Genomic DNA, 16,363 nt, shown 5'->3' on the forward strand with positions numbered 1-16,363 from the left:
TGCAGCAAAGGAGTTTCCCAGCGCAGCCACTGTGGGCTGCGGGGACGAGTGCATTCCCAGGTGCACAGCAGGCACCTGTCACCCCAAAAACTGCTCGTGGGCGATGCCGGGAGCTGGCGGGGTGCTTCCCATCACCCCCGTGCCTGGCCCCTGCTTCTAGGGATGCGTCTTTAGGGAGCGCCCCGGAAAATGGGATGCTCAGAGGGGAGGCACCGGAGCCCGGAGCAGCCACGGGGATTTTTCAGGGGCTCAGTGGGATGCTAAAAGCAGGGTGAGATATGTCACTGGTGAAAAACCCCAGGGGCGAGGAGGGGGCCACATTCACCACGGGGAAGCCTCTGCACGCAGAAGGATGCTCCATGGCTGGCAGAGCCTGCTGGCCGTGGGGCAGTCCCTCCCCGCGCGCCGAAATTGCTTTCATTTCATAAAATAAACGCATCATTTCGTTCGCACCTTCCACCCCGGCTCCCCGCAGCTCTTTCGAGTGGGTGAGCAAAGCCACCGAGCCCAGCACCCGGCGGCCACCGGCACAGTTGGCCAAGCCGACAGCAGCGACGTGGCTCCCCCGCCGCCCTCCTCGCGGCTAATTGAGCACAGAAATTAATTAAGGAGGGTGGGAGGGGGCACCGCGGCGGGGTGCCGGAGGGAACGCGGGCTCCGGCTGGGCCAGTCGGGCTCGTCGGTTTTGCTGCTGGCGGGGAGGGCGGCGGAGGCATGGGAGAGGGTCTGGGGACCTCCTCAATGAGGAGGGGTCTGGGGTGGGCTCGTGTGATTTTTGGGGGGCTACATCCCATGATTTCATCAAAGCGGGTGCTTTGGGAGGGGGAGCGGCGGGGCGGCGGGGTGATGAGCCGCCCGTTCTCTGCGCCCACGTGCCTGTGCGTCCGTCTGTCCATCCATCCATCCGTCCGTCCGTCCCCGAGGCAGCGGTGACCCAGCCCGCCGTCACCCACCGCCGGGGAGGGGGTCGGGGCCCCAGCCGCGGCCGCCCGGGCGGTGAATCAGCAGCGCCCGGGGCAGCAGCCGGGCAGAGCCGTGCGCAGGCTGCGAGGGGCGGAGGTTTTGCACTCGCTCTCTCCCCGCCAGGGATAAATAGCAGCAGCGGCACGGCCGGCCCGAAGCCCGGTTTCCCATCGCCAACGCGTCCCGCGGCCGCAGCATGGACTCCCAGGACTGCCCTTGCGCCACCGGTAAGCCAAGGCTCCCCCGCCGAGCGCCGGAGCGTCCCCGCGGGGCTGCCCTGGCCTCATCCTGCCCAGCCCGGCCACCCTAAAACCCTCCCTCGAGCCGGGCATCGCGCTGCGGGGTGCGGGGCGAGGGATGCGGGATGTCGCTACGGCAGCAGGGATGCTCGGGGCGGGATGCTGAGCCCGGGCTGCGGGGCCGGGGATGCTCTGCCTCCTCACCCCCCCCTTTTTTTTTTATTCCTCCTTTTCTCTCTTTCAGGTGGCACCTGCACCTGCGGGGACAACTGCAAATGTAAAAACTGCAAATGCACGTCGTGCAAAAAAGGTAAGGTGGCCCCCGAGTCCCCGGAGATCAGAAACACCCGTGGTTTTTTTTCCACCACACATCTGTAGACACGCTAAATCAAGCCAGGCTCAGGAATCCCCTCCCCAAACATCAGTTCTCTCCACCTATTTATTTTTTTGCCCCTAAAGAGGGAGGTGACTTCCCCATAAGCAATACAGGGCACCCCGTGTAGCCCAAAAAACAGCGTGCCCCCCGCTGGTGTCCGAGGCTCAGCACGAGGCAACGTCCTTGGGGGGGGGAGGACATCGGCACTGTGACATCCTCTGTTTGCTCCAGACCCACTCACCCTGGCCAGAAGGGTGCTGGGGGAGTCTGCGTGGGTAACAGGGCCCCCCTGGGGAGCCTGCACCCCCCCAGGGCCAGCCCTGGCTCAAAGCCACCCAAAGGCGGGGGGGGGGGGGGGGGGGAAACACACTGCTAAAATTAGCCCGGGGTGGATGCTCATCCATCACAGCATGACGCGGGGGGGGGTGGCAGGAACCCACCCCCCCACACCCTTCTGAGAACACCCCCCTAAATTTATTTTCCTCCCCTCCCAGGCTGCTGCTCCTGCTGCCCCGCGGGATGTGCCAAGTGCGCGCAGGGCTGCGTCTGCAAAGGGCCCCCCTCCGCCAAGTGCAGCTGCTGCAAGTAGGGGCCGGCGGGCAGCCCCCCTCCGCCGCGCTGACCCTGGGGGGAGCCGAAGAAAACTAACTTTATTGTCTGTGTTTTTTATACGTGCGTTCGGATACCTTCAGTGTTTGGCACGCGTGGCGTGCGCTGAGCTACCTAAATAAAGCGATGTGTACATAAACACCCGGCCGCCGCCTCTCTCTGGTCTCCGGTGTCGCACGGGGCGGCAGAAAATTTTTTTGGGGGGGAAGTTCGTGGCAAACCGCCCACCAGGAGAGCTCGCCAGCCTCTTTCATGGGCTGGCACACATCGCGGGGCTTGTTTTGCTCGCGAGGCACACATCGCGGGGCTTGTTTTGCTTCTTCCAGCCTCGGACCTCCCCTAGCACTCGCTCTGGGTTTAACACTTTCCCTTCACAACAAGGTAATTTTCTGGTTAGTTTTGGTTTTTTGTTGTTTTTCTTTTTTTCTTCCCGCCCTCTTGTTACCCAAGGGCAAATCCCAGGCTCTCTCCTCCACGAAATCCTCCTCCGGGCTAATGAGCAGCTCGTTATTACAAACCGTTTGTCAACAGCGTGGTAATGAAGGCTGTGCCGTGCCCATTTCCAGGGGTGATGTTTCCAGGGCAGGTGGGGCGGCAGGGCCAGGAGCTCGCTTTCCCTCCTGGCAGCAGAGCGGGGCTGCAGGGGAGAGCTGCCGGGTTTGCTCCCTGGTGGGGCTTGGGGTGGCTTGGACACCGTGGCTGTGATGGGGTGCGATGCCCGCGATGGGGTGGGAAGCCCAGGATGGGGTGTGATGCACGTAATGGGGTGTGACGGGCATAGGATGCAATGCCCAGGATGGGGGGCGATGCATACAACAGGGTGCGATGCCCATGATGGGGTGCAATGCCACAATGGGGTGCGATGCCCACAATGGGGTGCAGTGCCCACAGTAGGGTGCAATGCCCACAATGCGGTGCGATGCCCACAATGGGGTGCAATGCCACAATGGGGTGCGATGCCCACAATGGGGTGCAGTGCCCACAATGGGGTGCAGTGCCCACAGTAGGGTGCAATGCCACAATGGCGTGCGATGCCCGTGCCATGGTACAACACCCGCCCCGCCGCAGGGATGCCACACCCCAGTTCCGCTGCTCCACAGGACACACGCGGGGGCTCCTGCCTGTCCCTGTGCTCCCCAAACGCATCCTTCCACCAGCCTCTTTTTGCTGCAAAAGCTTCCCTGACCCAACCACCGCTGCCAGGGCCGAGGCAGGGACCGAGGGACCCCCACTCGCAGCGCTGACCCCCGGGGGTCTCCCCTTTGCTACCAGGAGGGCTTTTCCCCACAGCGTCCCCCGCAGTGCCGCCGTCCCCCCCAGCTTCCAAGATGCACGAAGCACGCTCGCCTGCCACCGAATGTAGGTCAGCGCAGGAACCCTGTGGGCACGGGGCAGCTCCAGCACGTGGCTTCGGGCTAAATCGTGCCAGCACCGCCTGGACGGTCTGTCCCCGTCCCACGTGCACTGGCTGTCCCCCACCTGCTGTCCGAGGGGCTTCTTGCCCAGCGAGACGTAAATGCCAACCATGCAAAAACATCACTGGTGAGCCCATAACGAGCCGGAGGAGCAATGGGGTCAGGCTGCGAAAGTCCCTTCGCTTTGAGCAGCCTCTGGCTGATTTTTCCTACCTGAGTTTGGCCGTGCTGCAATTCACAGCAGCTTTTTGCATGTCAGGAGCCCGGGGACAAGCCTGTCCCCCTCCCTGGGTTTTGTAGGGTGTGTCGAGTGGTTTAATGATGTTATAGGAAAACACAATTTCATCTGAACCCCCGATGGCACACACCGGGCGGTGTGGGGCACACAACGGGGCGTGACAGAGGTCCCTGAGGCACCCCAGTTCTGCCTTTCGGATATGGGACCGTGACGAGAAGCAGCTGTCCTCTGCTCAGTTTTTGGCTGCCCTAACACCACAGCTCGTACCCGGGCCTCCTGTGGCAGGCACCAGTCTCGTCCCCTTCCCAGAAAGGCTCCGGGTGTGCGGCCCAGGCTGTGCTCCTCCAGTTTCGTGTCGTGCGCACCGGGCCCGCAGCACCGGGGCCTACGGGAAGCGGTTTCGCAAGCGGCGTTTGCCGCCGCACGTGGGCCCGGACCTCGACCTTTTCCTCTCCGCCGCTCGGCCGGCGGCCAACGCACGCGGCCCCGTGTTTACGTTCCCTCACCGCTGCCGGGCGCAAAGCCGGGGAGGAGGAACAACAACCCCCAAACCCTGTGGCGTCACAGACGAGCGCGGCCGCTGGCCCCCAGCTCCGTGTCCCTGAGGCTCTGCCAGGATTCACACCAGAAATTCACCCCCAAATTTCCCCTTTTTTGCAATAAAAGCTCAAAGCGGGGACGGCCCGTCCCTGGCTGCTGCCACCATTATGTGGCTAGGGGCCATGCTTGGGGGCTGTGAGGGGGACACCCACGGCCGTCACCAGGCTGCGATGCCCCAATTTTGGGGGGCCCCAGCCCCTTTCCCCCCCACCCCATATGCAGGAAGCCGGGTGGGGGCAGCTGCTGGGGGTGCCGGGGTGTCCCCGTGCACGCGTGGGCCACCAAGGGGTGCGGGGGGGGGGGGTGCAGGGAGCATGGCCATGACCCGGGTGAGCACGGCACGGCTCGGCACGGCTCGGCACGGCTCGGCACGGCCCCTCTGTGAGCACGGCACGGCTCAGCACGGCCCCCCAGTGAACACGACACGACTTGGCACGGCTCAGCCCCTTCTTATGAGCACGGCACGGCCCCTCTGTGAGCACGGCACGGCTCGGCACGGCTCGGCACGGCTCAGCACGGCCCCTCGATGAGCACGGCACGGCTCAGCACGGCCCCCCAGTGAACACGACACGACTTGGCACGGCTCAGCCCCTTCTATGAGCACGGCACGGCCCCTCTGTGAGCACGGCCCGGCTCGGCACGGCCCGGCCCGGCTCGGCACCGCCCCGCCGTGTGCAGCGCCCAGCGCCGCCCCAGCCCCATAAATACCGGGCGGGCGGCGGGGCTCGGGACTGCCGCGAACCGAGCCGAGCCGAGCCGTGCCGCGACTACCCGAGCCAAGCCGAGCCAAGCCGAGCCAAGCCTTGCTTACCCGAGCCGAGCCATGGACCCCCAGGACTGCACATGTGCTGCTGGTAAGTGGGCTCGGATCAGTTCAGCCCGGCTCGGCTCGGTTCCGCCCGGCTCGGTTTGGCTCACAGTTTCTCTCCCTCCCCAGGTGACTCCTGCTCCTGCGCCGGGTCCTGCAAGTGCAAGAACTGCCGCTGCCGGAGCTGCCGCAAGAGTGAGTTGGGGTCTGGGGGTCCCTACCCTGTGGTGCTCCCGTCCCTCTCCCGTGGGACCCCCATGGGGACACCGCCACCCATCCCTACCCAGTGGGACCTTCATGGGGACCCCCCCATCCCTCCCCTGTGGGATCCCCATGGGGACCCCCCCATCCCTCCTGCCCATGGGGAAACCCCCTACAGACACCCCCTGGGGACACCCCTGCCCTGTGGGACCCCTGCATGCACCCCGTGGAGACCCCCATGGTGATTTCTCCATCCCTTTTCCCTGGGGTCCCCCCAGACTTTCAGGACCCCCCTGGGGAACCCCCATTTTCCTCATGTTGAGACCCCAGCTCTGCCCTCTGGGTCACCCCATTCTCCCCATCCCCTGGGGACCCCCCATCGCATCCCAACCCCCTAAACCTCACCCCTTGCCTTCCCACTCCCCTAATTCTTGCATTCCCTAAATCTCACTCCCCTCCTAACTCTTATGTCCCCCCCCCCCAGGCTGCTGCTCCTGCTGCCCCGCCGGCTGCAACAACTGCGCCAAGGGCTGCGTCTGCAAGGAGCCGGCCAGCAGCAAGTGCAGCTGCTGCCACTGAGCCGCCCGCCTCCGCCTGTAAATAGCCGGCACGCTTCGGGGATGGGAGGGTGATGAAGGGGGGGGCACAAAAAAAAGAGGAAAAAAAAAAAAAGGCTTATTTTTACATGTTTTGTATCTTCTCTACCCATGGAGAAAATAAAGGAGTTTGGCTGAAGCTGCTGGAGTGCTGAGTGCCGACACCACTTGTGACGGGAGCGTTGCACCCGGGGGATGGGGGCTGCTCCAAGCCCCCCCTGTCCCCCCCATGGGCTGGGGGCACTGCGGCATCCCCAGGGAGAGGTTGGGGCTCTCTGTGTCCCCTGGGACAGCCCCCAGCAAGCCAGGGGGGACTCTGGATGCTCCCTGACCAGGATGGGAACGCAGGATCTGTGGCATGGCCCAGGCTGGCTCCTGCACCCCAGGGGTGGAAAACAGGGTGGGAGGATGCTGGGTGCAGGGTGGGGGGGCCGTGGGAAGGCGCCCAGGCCCTGTTTTCCTTCCGAAAATGCCTGCCAAGCGAAAGCGTGGGCTGGGGAGCCCCTGCCCCTGCCGCGGGTGCTGCCTGCCCTCGCATGTCCCATGGGCGCGCCCCGCACAGCGGGGCTGGGAACCCGGCTCTGCTGCCTAAGCAGCCTCCCGGCACCTCCTGTTGCAACAGAAGAGACAGGTTTGGGGTGACCTGCCTTGCCCTAAATCCATTGCATTGCATTTATTTATTTATTTAAAAAATAAATCCTGTGGGAAGAAGCCCGGCCAGAAAGCAGGAGGGCTGGGGAATGGGGTTGGGACAGCGCTGCGTGCTGGTACCTCGTGTCCCTGTCCTCCACGCAGAGGGACAGGGGACACCTGTGACATGACCTGGGGCTCTGGGGGGAGTGTTTTTCAATGGAAAAAGTCAATTTTTGGGATTCGCACCAAATGAAGCAGGAGCTGCCCTCACGCCCATGCACCTGTATGGGGTGCCATGCACCTGCAGGGGATGGGAAGCAAGGCTGGCACCGGGGGGTGACCGGGCCCTGGGAGGCTGCACTCAGGGGACACCCACACAAGTGGGCGACACAGGGGGACACCAGTGCCAGCGAGCAGCACATCCCAACCCAACCCATCGCCCCAACCCAATCCATCGGTGGGGATTTGCTGCCCTCTGCCTGCCCCAGCAGCCCTCCTTGGGGCACCCATCCCAATGGGGCACCCAGCACCCACCCCACCAGGACACCCAGCACGCATCCCCCTGGGACACCCAGCACCCAGCCCGCTGGGACATCCAGCACCCATCCCACCTAAAAGTCAAGAAAACTCAAAAAACTCATACTTTTTTCTTTTTTTCTTCCCATTTTTTCCCATCTGTATGCATGCGATAGGCACTGTGAGCGAGCACTGCCTATCCCCATTATTAATTGAAGCTAATTAGTGTGAGAAACTAAGTTGTGTTTTTGCAGTAGAGAACTACTTTTCTGTATTCAAAGATAGCTGTGTAGCTACCGCACTGTGGCCGTATCTTGTCTCGGGTTGGGTTCCGGGAAACTCTTGTGTGGAGTGTGAATGAGACGCACTTTAAAACTGTTAAAACTATCTATTGTAAACCTTTAACTTCTCCTTAGAAGAATTCTTAATGAATTAATGAGTAAAAGGTATTGGATTACACAGAATTGGAGTGTTTCCAAGGAACACTCCCTGGAAGTGGGAGAAAAGGGGGGTATTTAATCCCCACCAGAAGAATCCTTATTGTTTTTCTTAATTGTTATTTTTTAATTATTATAGGGGTGTATATATACATAGAAATGATGTATTTTATCTTAGTAATACCTATTCTCAATGGATTAGTGATAGGATGTAGGGAAAAATCAGCATTTCCAATTAATCCAGAACATCTCTTGAGTTCTATCTCGAAATAATTGTTGGATTTGCACCCCGGTGCCTGGAAAGATCGAAAAGGCCTTGTCCCTGATTGCTATTTCCAGCAGCAACTGTGTCTGGATTCTCTAGATTTCTAAAAACAACAGGTCATACTCAGTCCCGGGAAGGAACAGATTTTGAAGCTGAGCTCCCTACACACAATCCTGGCTACAATACACTGTGTTATCAAAGGTGCCTTTTAAACAACATTGAGAGAAACCCAGGGAGCAACATTACTGACCCCGGGTGTGGAAATATTATCTGTGAAGTAGGGAATAATCCATACTGTACTGAATATGGTAGCCACGGGAATGCTAATATACATAACGCACACCAGATACAACGTGAGAATCCTGTACCCAGATGGCCTGTCCCGAATGGCAAGGAGTGGTACTGGCTATGTGGCAATAAAGCCAGGAAGGTGTTGCCCCTAGGATGGAAAGAACTTGCATCCTGGAGGCAATAATTCCAGATGTAACTATTACTGAAGATCCACAGAGCCAAAGCTCGGCCCCTTGAGACCACACGCAGAATTAAGCAGACTCCAGATAATAGTTTCGTACAATTCTCTCGCATTCCACAGTTTTGCAAGGTAGTTCTTACCTTGGTTAAGGGTGAGTGAATTAGAAAAAGCTATTGTAAATATCTCAAAAAACAAAAATATTGTAAATATATTGAAGAACTAGAAAATAAGTGAGAAGTTTGCAAAAACAGTACTCTAGAGTCAAATAGTATTCGATTTATTAATAACCTCATAAGGAGGAGTGTGCACTGTAATTAATACTAGTTGCTGTATATATGTAGATCGAATGGGATGAATTTGACTGATCTCAAAAATATTTGGGGAAAACAAACAAACAAACAAAAAAACCAAGATCCTACACAGAGTAGCTCAAAATGACACTTCCTGGGGATTTAGAGACATTTGGGAGAAACCAGTTTCGTGATTACCTGGACAGAATTGGCTCAAACAACTATTTGTTGGTATTGTAATAAAAATGGCATGGTATATCTGTCATCCCCCGTGACATGCGAAGAAGAATATTGCACCTTAATGGTGGAAAAACTCAAGAGCGCGGTATGTGGAGAGGTGCAAAAACAATAGAAGTAAGAAAAGAAGAGGGGGGAATTGTGAGAAACTAAGTTGTGTTTTTGCAGTAGAGAACTAATTTTCTGTGTTCCAAGGTAGTTGTGTAGTCATAACAAGGAGAAATGCTATGTAGGTAAGTGGACAGTAGAAGGCCTCACTGTTCCAAAATAGGTGGAAGATTGAGAAAAACAGGGTGAGCAGTGTGGGAACAGTAAAACAAAGATCACAAGTTCTCAGAACATAAGAAAGGAAAAAAAAAAAAAAAAGAAAAGGAAAAGGAGAAATTAAAGGGTTGAAAAAAAGAAAAATTGTACATATATGGTATAGAGGAGCGTCGAGTAGCTTGTGAACCTGTAGTACTCAGTCAATGAGGAAACAGGGGAGGTGATCAGGCGTCGGGTAACAGGGAATAAAAGGTTATGCTTTGTGTACTAAAATGCGCTCCTGATTGACAGGACGCCCGCCATGCAATCGCGAATAAATTCGCTTCACAGAAGATCCCGTCTGAAGGAAATTATTTGAGATTTTTCTCACATTAGCAACCCTTGGGCCTCCCCCCACGATTTGCGGATCCTCTCAGGGCGAGGCGGCGGGGGGCAGCCTCGAACCCACGGCCTCCGGAGCCGCCCCCCCCCCCCCCCGCGCGCTGCCCGTGCCCGCCCCGCAGCGCCTCGATACAGCTCTTGTCGCGAGGAGACGTCGAGGGCGGGAGCCGGCGTGCAGGGAGGGGGGGGGAAGTTCACGGGCTCGACCAATGGGAGCGCGCGGCGCCGGGAAGCGCTTCGTCTCGGCCAATAGGAGGGCGGAGGAGGGGATAAGGGTGACCAATGGGGGGTGCGGGGCGGGGGCGCGCGGCGGCCGGAGCGGCGGGCAGGTGAGGCGCTGAGCGGGCGTGTCATGGCGGCGGGCGGGTAGGCGGGCAGCGGGGCACCTGCCCGTCCCCTCCGCTCCCCGCTCCTCATCCTCGGCCCCCCCCCGACCCCTCCGCGGGCCCTGAGCTCTCAGCAGCCGCCCCCGGCCTCGGTTCCCTCCCTTCAGCCCCGAGCGAGGCTCCCCCGGGCCGCAAGCCCCCGGTGGGGCCTTCTGTGAGTCCCCGGGCCGGAGGGTCCCGGTCCCCCCCGGGCCTTTGGGCTTGGCCCGGCCGGGGTTTGGGGGGCGGGGGCGGGGACGGGGTGGCTGGAAAACTGGGCAGAGGGAAAGGGCCTGGGGGTGCTGGTCAGTGCCCACCTGAAGGTGAGCCGGCAGCGTGCCCGGGTGGCCGGGAGGGCCAGTGGTATCCTGGTTGTGTCAGGCGTAGTGCAGCCAGCAGGGCCGGGGAGGCGGGCGTCCCCTGTGCTCTGCACCTCAAATGCTGCGTTCAGCTTTGGGCTCCTTGCTACGAGAAGGACATCGAGGCCCTGCAGCATGTCCAGAGAAGGGCTGTGAAGCTGGGGAAGGGCCTGGGACACAAGTCCTGTGAGGAGCGGCCGAGGGCACTGGGGGTGTTTAGTCTGGCGCAGAGGAGGCTCAGGGGAGACCTCGTTGCTCTCTGCAACTGCCTGAAAGGAAGGTGTGGGGAGCTGGGGGTCGGCCTCTTCTCACAGGTAACCAGTGATAGGAGCAGAGGGAATGGCCTCACGTTGTGCCAGGGGAGGTTCAGGTTGGAAATGAGGAGACATTTCTCAGAAAGAGCGGTCAGGCGTTGGGACGGGTTGCCCAGGGAGGTGGTGGCGTCACCGTCCCTGGGGATGTTCAAGGAAGAGGTTGGACCTGGTGCTTGAGGACATGGTTCAGTGGGTGATGGTGGTGGTAGGGGGTGGTTGGACCAGGTGATCTTGGAGGGCTTTTCCATCCCTGATGATTCTGTGGTTCCGTGGCGGTGGGTTTTGTTAAGGTTGCATGTTGCAGCATGCCCAGGTGGAAGGGACCTGTAGGGATCCACTGGTCCAGCCCCTGCCAGGCAGCATCACCCAAAGCGTGCCACACAGGGTGGCAGCCAGGTGGGTTTGGGTATCTCCAGGGAAGGAGGCTCCACGGCCTCTCTGGGCAGCCTGGCCCAGTGCTCGGTCACCCTCACAGCCACCAGACATTGCTGTCTGTGTGCTGGGTAGGTCACAGAAAGTTTCTGAGCAAGGGAGGCTGTAGAAGGCTCTAATGGAGAAAGAGATCCATGTGCGGTGCTCAGGACTCCGGTGTTTTTCACATCAGTGCGTTTGATGTAAGGCAGGAAAGCAGTCTTGAATGTGGGCCCTTCAGAAGGTACCAAATGAGAGTGCTGGCTCGGCCCTTCACCCTGCCCCAGCTCATAAACCATTTTTATCAGCAGTAATGCTGACTTCTTGTGCAAAGCAGGTGAAGTTATGACGATAAGGTGTTCTTGTAGGGCATCTCAGCTGTAGAACCCTTCTTTCTGAACCTAAAGAACAATATCTGTCTGCCTTTGTGTGACAGCTGGGGCTGCGGGCGTGCTGGGGTGAGGATGTAGCTGCCAGCTGCAGTGACTGATCCCACACAGCCCTAAACCCCATTGTGTCACCTGGGGCTGGAAGGGGTTGAACTCAAGTCCAGGTGCCAACGAGGGACTTCATCAGAGGAATCTGAACTGTCAAATGAAATGTGGAACCTAACGAGCGGTCAGTTGGCCACCCTGCAGAAGTTGGTGGCCTGCTGAGGTGGCAGTCGGGTGCTGGCAGCAAGTACTGAGCCTCTGGGAAAGGGGCAGGGGGCTGGGATGGTGAAGCTGCCAGCTGAGTCAGTTTTTAGGGGACTTGAGGCCTTTGTGAGGGGCCTCAAGGTCAGCTGGCAGATAAGTCAGTGTTGACAAGTTCATGGAGGTATGTATGGGAATAAACTGTCTGAAGTGCCAGCTGCTGGTTCCACGTTAAGTAATGAGTAAGCGGTGAGCAGGGCAGAGGCGAGCCGTGTCCCCTTGTTTGTCCTTTATCACTGTGTGAGAGAAACAACTGAATGTCGGTGCCTTTAAGACCTCCGAAGAAACATTTTTATGCACTTTTTATTCAACACATGCACTGTAGGAACTCTTTGAGACAGAGTGTTTAGTAGCAGTCATACAGGGACTGGACAGGTACGGATCTCCCTACATGTGAGCTTACCAGCAGCCCTTACAGGACTGGGAACCTCGAGGGAAACGGGGAGGGTTAATTGGTGGGTGGCAGAAGAAACAAGTGTAAGTGTTGGTTGCTGGGTGGCCTGTTGGGGATTTTCCTGCATCAGCCTGGTTAAATGCTGGCTACCGCGCTTCGCGCAGCGGAGGGCGATTTGTTGGAAATGTGCAGGAGGCGTTTGGGTTGTACTCGGGCACTTCTGGGCATGGAAACGAGGCGGGCAGAGCCCTCAGGAGCTGAACCAGGCAGGCTGTCTCCTCTCCTCGTGCAGGGTCAGCAGGTCCGCACCACTTCTGCCTTGTCCTGCCCCAAAAAGCTCCAGTGACAGTGTCTGGCAGACAAGCGCATCCTTTCTCTTGCCTCAGATCTTGGCTGCAGCGAGGAAGGAATTACCCCCGTTGTCCTACCCTACCTTCTCCATCTTCCTTCCAAAAGAAACCCATCCCGGCTCATGAGCACTGTGGGGCAGGAGCCTCTGCGAGAGGGCGGCGCTGGATTTCTTCTTCCTTTCCCCTTTGGGAGAATCTCTTTGCAACTCGTGGAGCTGTTCGGGTGTGTCAGCTGCTCTGACTGCAGCGGGCGAGGCTTTCCCTCCCTCCTGTGAAATCTTCCGTTCCTTTTTTTGAAGCACTGGATCAGTCTGAATTTTCAGTCTGTTTCTCGAAGTTAGTTAATGAGATGACACAAAGGCTGTCAGTATGTGAAGTACAACAGACACTTGCTCACACGTCGGAGTCTTTCAGCTCTGAGACTTTCTGAAGCTGGTGAGCTAAAATGTTCGACACGGCTGTGCTTGGAGTACTGTAGCTACAACATTTGGTTAGGTAGCATTGTAGGACTTGGAGATATTTAGTCTTTTTTCAGGTGATCAACATTTATAGTCGGAAGAGAACCGAGAAACCTGTCGTCATCTTTTCTGATTTCATTTTGGCTTAAATCCTGCCAACTCGTACAATATATAATGTTTATATGTGGCTTTAAATGCTGGGAAAACATAAAACAGGGGCTTTGTTGGACGTGGAGTACTAGCCTAACGCAGCAGCTTCTATTGATAAGCCATCAAAGTTGTTTTTACAGAAGAGCCTTTTCAGTCCTGGCTTTTAGCCCGGGGTCGATCTGGTTTCACAGAAGTTGGTTTAATTTCTGATGTATTTTCTTTCCCTTAGGTGTCAGTTGTTGCACTTTCCCCAGCCAGACATGAAAATCTGCCGTGGCTCTGCTCGTTACTGTGGCAGCAGTTTCCATCTCGCCGGGCGGCACTAAGAGGCAGACTGCAGTCTCCTGAATGCAGTAAATTCTGTCAGCGTGGAGACGAACTCGTTCGTGCTGCTACCCGCTCTAAATATTTGCCTTCTGTCCTCTGGACAAAGGTGCTGGTGGTGCTCTAGCTAAGTTTTGAGCTGTCACTCCCGGTGCTGGGCTATAATCACAGGTAGTTTAGCTTGCTCCAAAAGGAGTTTATTCTATATTTGTTGAACTCAGTTTGTTTTCCAGAGTCACTGCGGCTGTCCTACATCAGCAGCTTTATGGGGCAGACTGCGTATGGCACTGACACGGCATCTGTGGCTAAAAAGTGCAGGTTGGGGAGCTGTTTTACAGCGCGCTGATCCCCCATGCTTTTGGTTTCAGTGCTCTCGGAGAAGTTAGTGCCTTCTTACGCTCCCAGCTTTTTATCTCGCTCTTAATGAAAAGAGGAAGTGGACCGGATCGAATCAAATCGAGCTGAAGCCTGTGCTGCTCTCGCGGTCGCTGCTCCCGGAGGATCTGCTCGCCGCGCTTGTGGGCGTGTGGCTGTTCTGGTCAGCGTCTGCCAACAGGGGCTGCTTCTGGCAGGGCTGCACCTGAGTTACCGCAAGTGAGCGCCGGGAAGATGCTCTGTGCTGCATTGCAGGGCACGAAGCTGCTGGTTTCCACCACACCCCTCTCCACTCCCCTCTGTCTCAGTGCTGTGCTGATCTGCTCAAACAAATCCAGTCTCTGCTGTCTCGCCCGGTGAACGAGGCAGTGCAGATATGATTGCTGCCTCCCCCAGAAGTGGCTGAGGAGTGCTGGGGAAATTCTCTGTGCCTGGACACCTGGGTCTGTCCTGGCGCCCAGGCAGCAGCCATGTGCAAGGGGCAGGGATCAATTTCTCTCTCTAATCGCGTGCGTCTGACTGAACCATCACACGGTGCTCTTAAATCGCTTCTTGTCCAGATCTAAAGCGGTGCTCTTGTCCCTGGAAGTTGCGCTTAGGAACGGCGGAACAGCAGGAATGGGAAATTGTACTGTTAGAGTGCTTTGGTAAGGTTGGGGGGTACCAAGAAATGCTGGAGTTGTAGGTTGGTTCTGGGCTGTAAAAATTCCCTGTTCTTGGTGGGCTCTCTTGAACCGGTTGCTCTTGATTTTCATTTAGTAAACGAGGGAGCTAGAGTTCCTGAAGCCTTGTGGCGCTGTGCAGCACGGCTGGCTGTCAGCGACCCTCTCCTGTGACCGGAGGGCAGCGAGGTGCTCGTGGCGTGTCGCTGATCTGGCTGCAAGTCGTGCATTTGGGGCCCGAAGTTGAGGGTTTGGTTTTCCTTCTCCATTAATACAGACACCGTTGCGACTCCCTGCTTTTTCCACATTGATCCTGAGCACATACATTTTTGTCTGCCCTATAAAAACAACCGGCTCCATTCTGAACCTGGCACGGCGTGATGCACTGAGGACCTCAGCTGTTAGAGCCATTGCTCTCTGCTGTACTGGCTCTGTTCTCTCACTGGGTCTGTGCAGGCAGCCCTCACAAATGCTGGTAGAGCTTTCTACATGTATTGAGGGAGGACTCCCATCTTTTGCATTGCAACAACGTGCACTTGTGTTTTTCTGGGGGTTGATGACATGGTTTAACACGTTTTAATAGATGGCTTGTTATGGCAGTCTCTGCACATACACATACTTGTCTTCTGCTGTTTATTTAACCTCGTGTGAAAGCTATGTGTATTTTCAGCCTGTATATATGCATATGTATGCGTGCATATGTATGTATCTCAATTTATGAAATAAATATGTATATACACAAGAGCTTTATAGCTGAATTAATACCAAATCTTTCACCTGGACTTCTCTGCTTTCTGTTTGCTCCCTTTTGTATCAAGGCGATACGTGAGCTGCCCCATGCACTTCTGAGAGGTCTGGAGGTCTGCCTTAAAACGTGGTCCTGTAAGGCAACTTGCTCTGAGAGCACTTGAAAATTTGCTTAATGTTCAGGTGCTTCTGTTACACCCTCTGCGGGGAGGACGAGCAGAGTGGTGTCCTGCTCGAGAAGCTCAGCTCTTGCTGCTCTCTCTGTGCACCTGTAGGTATGGACACTGCTTATAGCCACGCAAGAACTTGCTCATATTTTCTCTTTTCTCTCTTCTCTGCAGGTTTCTGTGCGTCTTGGGTGAAACCTGCAGCAGAGATGGACACCGAAGGCTTCGGAGAGCTCCTGCAGCAGGCAGAGCAGCTCGCAGCTGAGACAGAGGGCATCTCCGAGCTCCCGCACGTGGAGCGCAACCTGCAAGAGATCCAGCAGGCTGGGGAGCGCCTGCGCTCCCGCACTCTGACCCGCACTTCCCAGGAGACTGCGGACGTTAAGGCGTAAGTACCGAGCCCCTGCGCCGGAAACTGAAAGCAGGGGGTGCAAAATGTTTGCGGGCTTGGCTTTTCAGTTGTGGGGAGCTGTGCCAGGAGGATATGCTCAGGAGAAACAGAATGACTGCAAAGCTGCTTTCTCCTTCCCCGTCTTCTTACAAAAAAATAAATTAGTAACTGAAGGATTTATTTGAGAAGCGAACTGTTCCCAATTTCAGGTGCTAAAGCCAAGAAGTGCAGTACCTTGGTGCGGCCGCTGCTGAGGACATTTACCAACGCGCTGTAGAGTTTTTCTATCTGGAAGAACTTGGCAGCTGTGCTGTACTGCAGTGGAACAGCAAAAAGCATTCAGCAGGGCTGAGGGGGTTAGATACATGCGTGTGGCTGTGCAAGGTTTGGGTGTATGCATTTCTCACAACAGCTGGAAGCACTGACTGCACATGGCTAGCTGCTGACCCAAGGACTGACAGTGGGTTGGGTTTGGAGTGCATACTGGTAGCTCTGACTGTGTGGTACTGACTTCGTACCTGCACAATTTCTTTGTTACAGGTCTGTTCTTCTTGGGTCCAGAGGGCTTGATATATCTCATATCTCTCAGCGACTCGAGAGTCTAAGTGCAGCCACTACGTTTGAGCCTCTTGAACCCGTGAAGGACACTGACATCCAGGTA

General features: G+C 56.8%; 3 protein-coding genes across 4 annotated transcripts in view; all 3 read left to right on the top strand.

Annotated features, from left to right (window-relative positions):
- The first annotated feature begins 1,070 nt into the window (after positions 1 to 1,070).
- Positions 1,071 to 2,326, top strand: LOC310905516 (metallothionein-1). The gene is made up of 3 exons (XM_083851878.1): positions 1,071 to 1,190; positions 1,447 to 1,512; positions 2,073 to 2,326. Exons 1-3 carry the CDS (start codon positions 1,160 to 1,162, stop codon positions 2,165 to 2,167), a joined length of 192 nt encoding a protein of 63 aa, XP_083708004.1. The 5' UTR covers positions 1,071 to 1,159; the 3' UTR covers positions 2,168 to 2,326.
- Positions 2,327 to 5,135: 2,809 nt separating this feature from the next.
- LOC310905515 (metallothionein) lies at positions 5,136 to 6,184 on the top strand. The gene is made up of 3 exons (XM_083851877.1): positions 5,136 to 5,294; positions 5,378 to 5,443; positions 5,934 to 6,184. Exons 1-3 carry the CDS (start codon positions 5,264 to 5,266, stop codon positions 6,026 to 6,028), a joined length of 192 nt encoding a protein of 63 aa, XP_083708003.1. The 5' UTR covers positions 5,136 to 5,263; the 3' UTR covers positions 6,029 to 6,184.
- A 3,621-nt stretch (positions 6,185 to 9,805) lies between these two features.
- NUP93 (nucleoporin 93) overlaps positions 9,806 to 16,363 on the top strand; it is an 80,210-nt gene continuing 73,652 nt past the window's right edge. Inside the window, exons 1-3 of one of the 2 annotated variants that reach the window (XM_083851902.1) lie at positions 9,806 to 9,869; positions 15,486 to 15,699; positions 16,243 to 16,360. In XM_083851902.1, the coding sequence (XP_083708028.1) occupies positions 15,521 to 15,699; positions 16,243 to 16,360 (297 nt within the window). In that variant the 5' untranslated portion in view covers positions 9,806 to 9,869; positions 15,486 to 15,520. Of the gene's footprint in view, positions 9,870 to 9,924; positions 10,081 to 15,485; positions 15,700 to 16,242; positions 16,361 to 16,363 lie in introns of those variants that run through there. The other variant, XM_083851901.1, reaches the window with a different exon arrangement.

Source organism: Anser anser, assembly GCF_964211835.1.
Source record: "Anser anser genome assembly, chromosome: 11".
Taxonomy (NCBI): Eukaryota; Metazoa; Chordata; class Aves; order Anseriformes; family Anatidae; genus Anser; species Anser anser.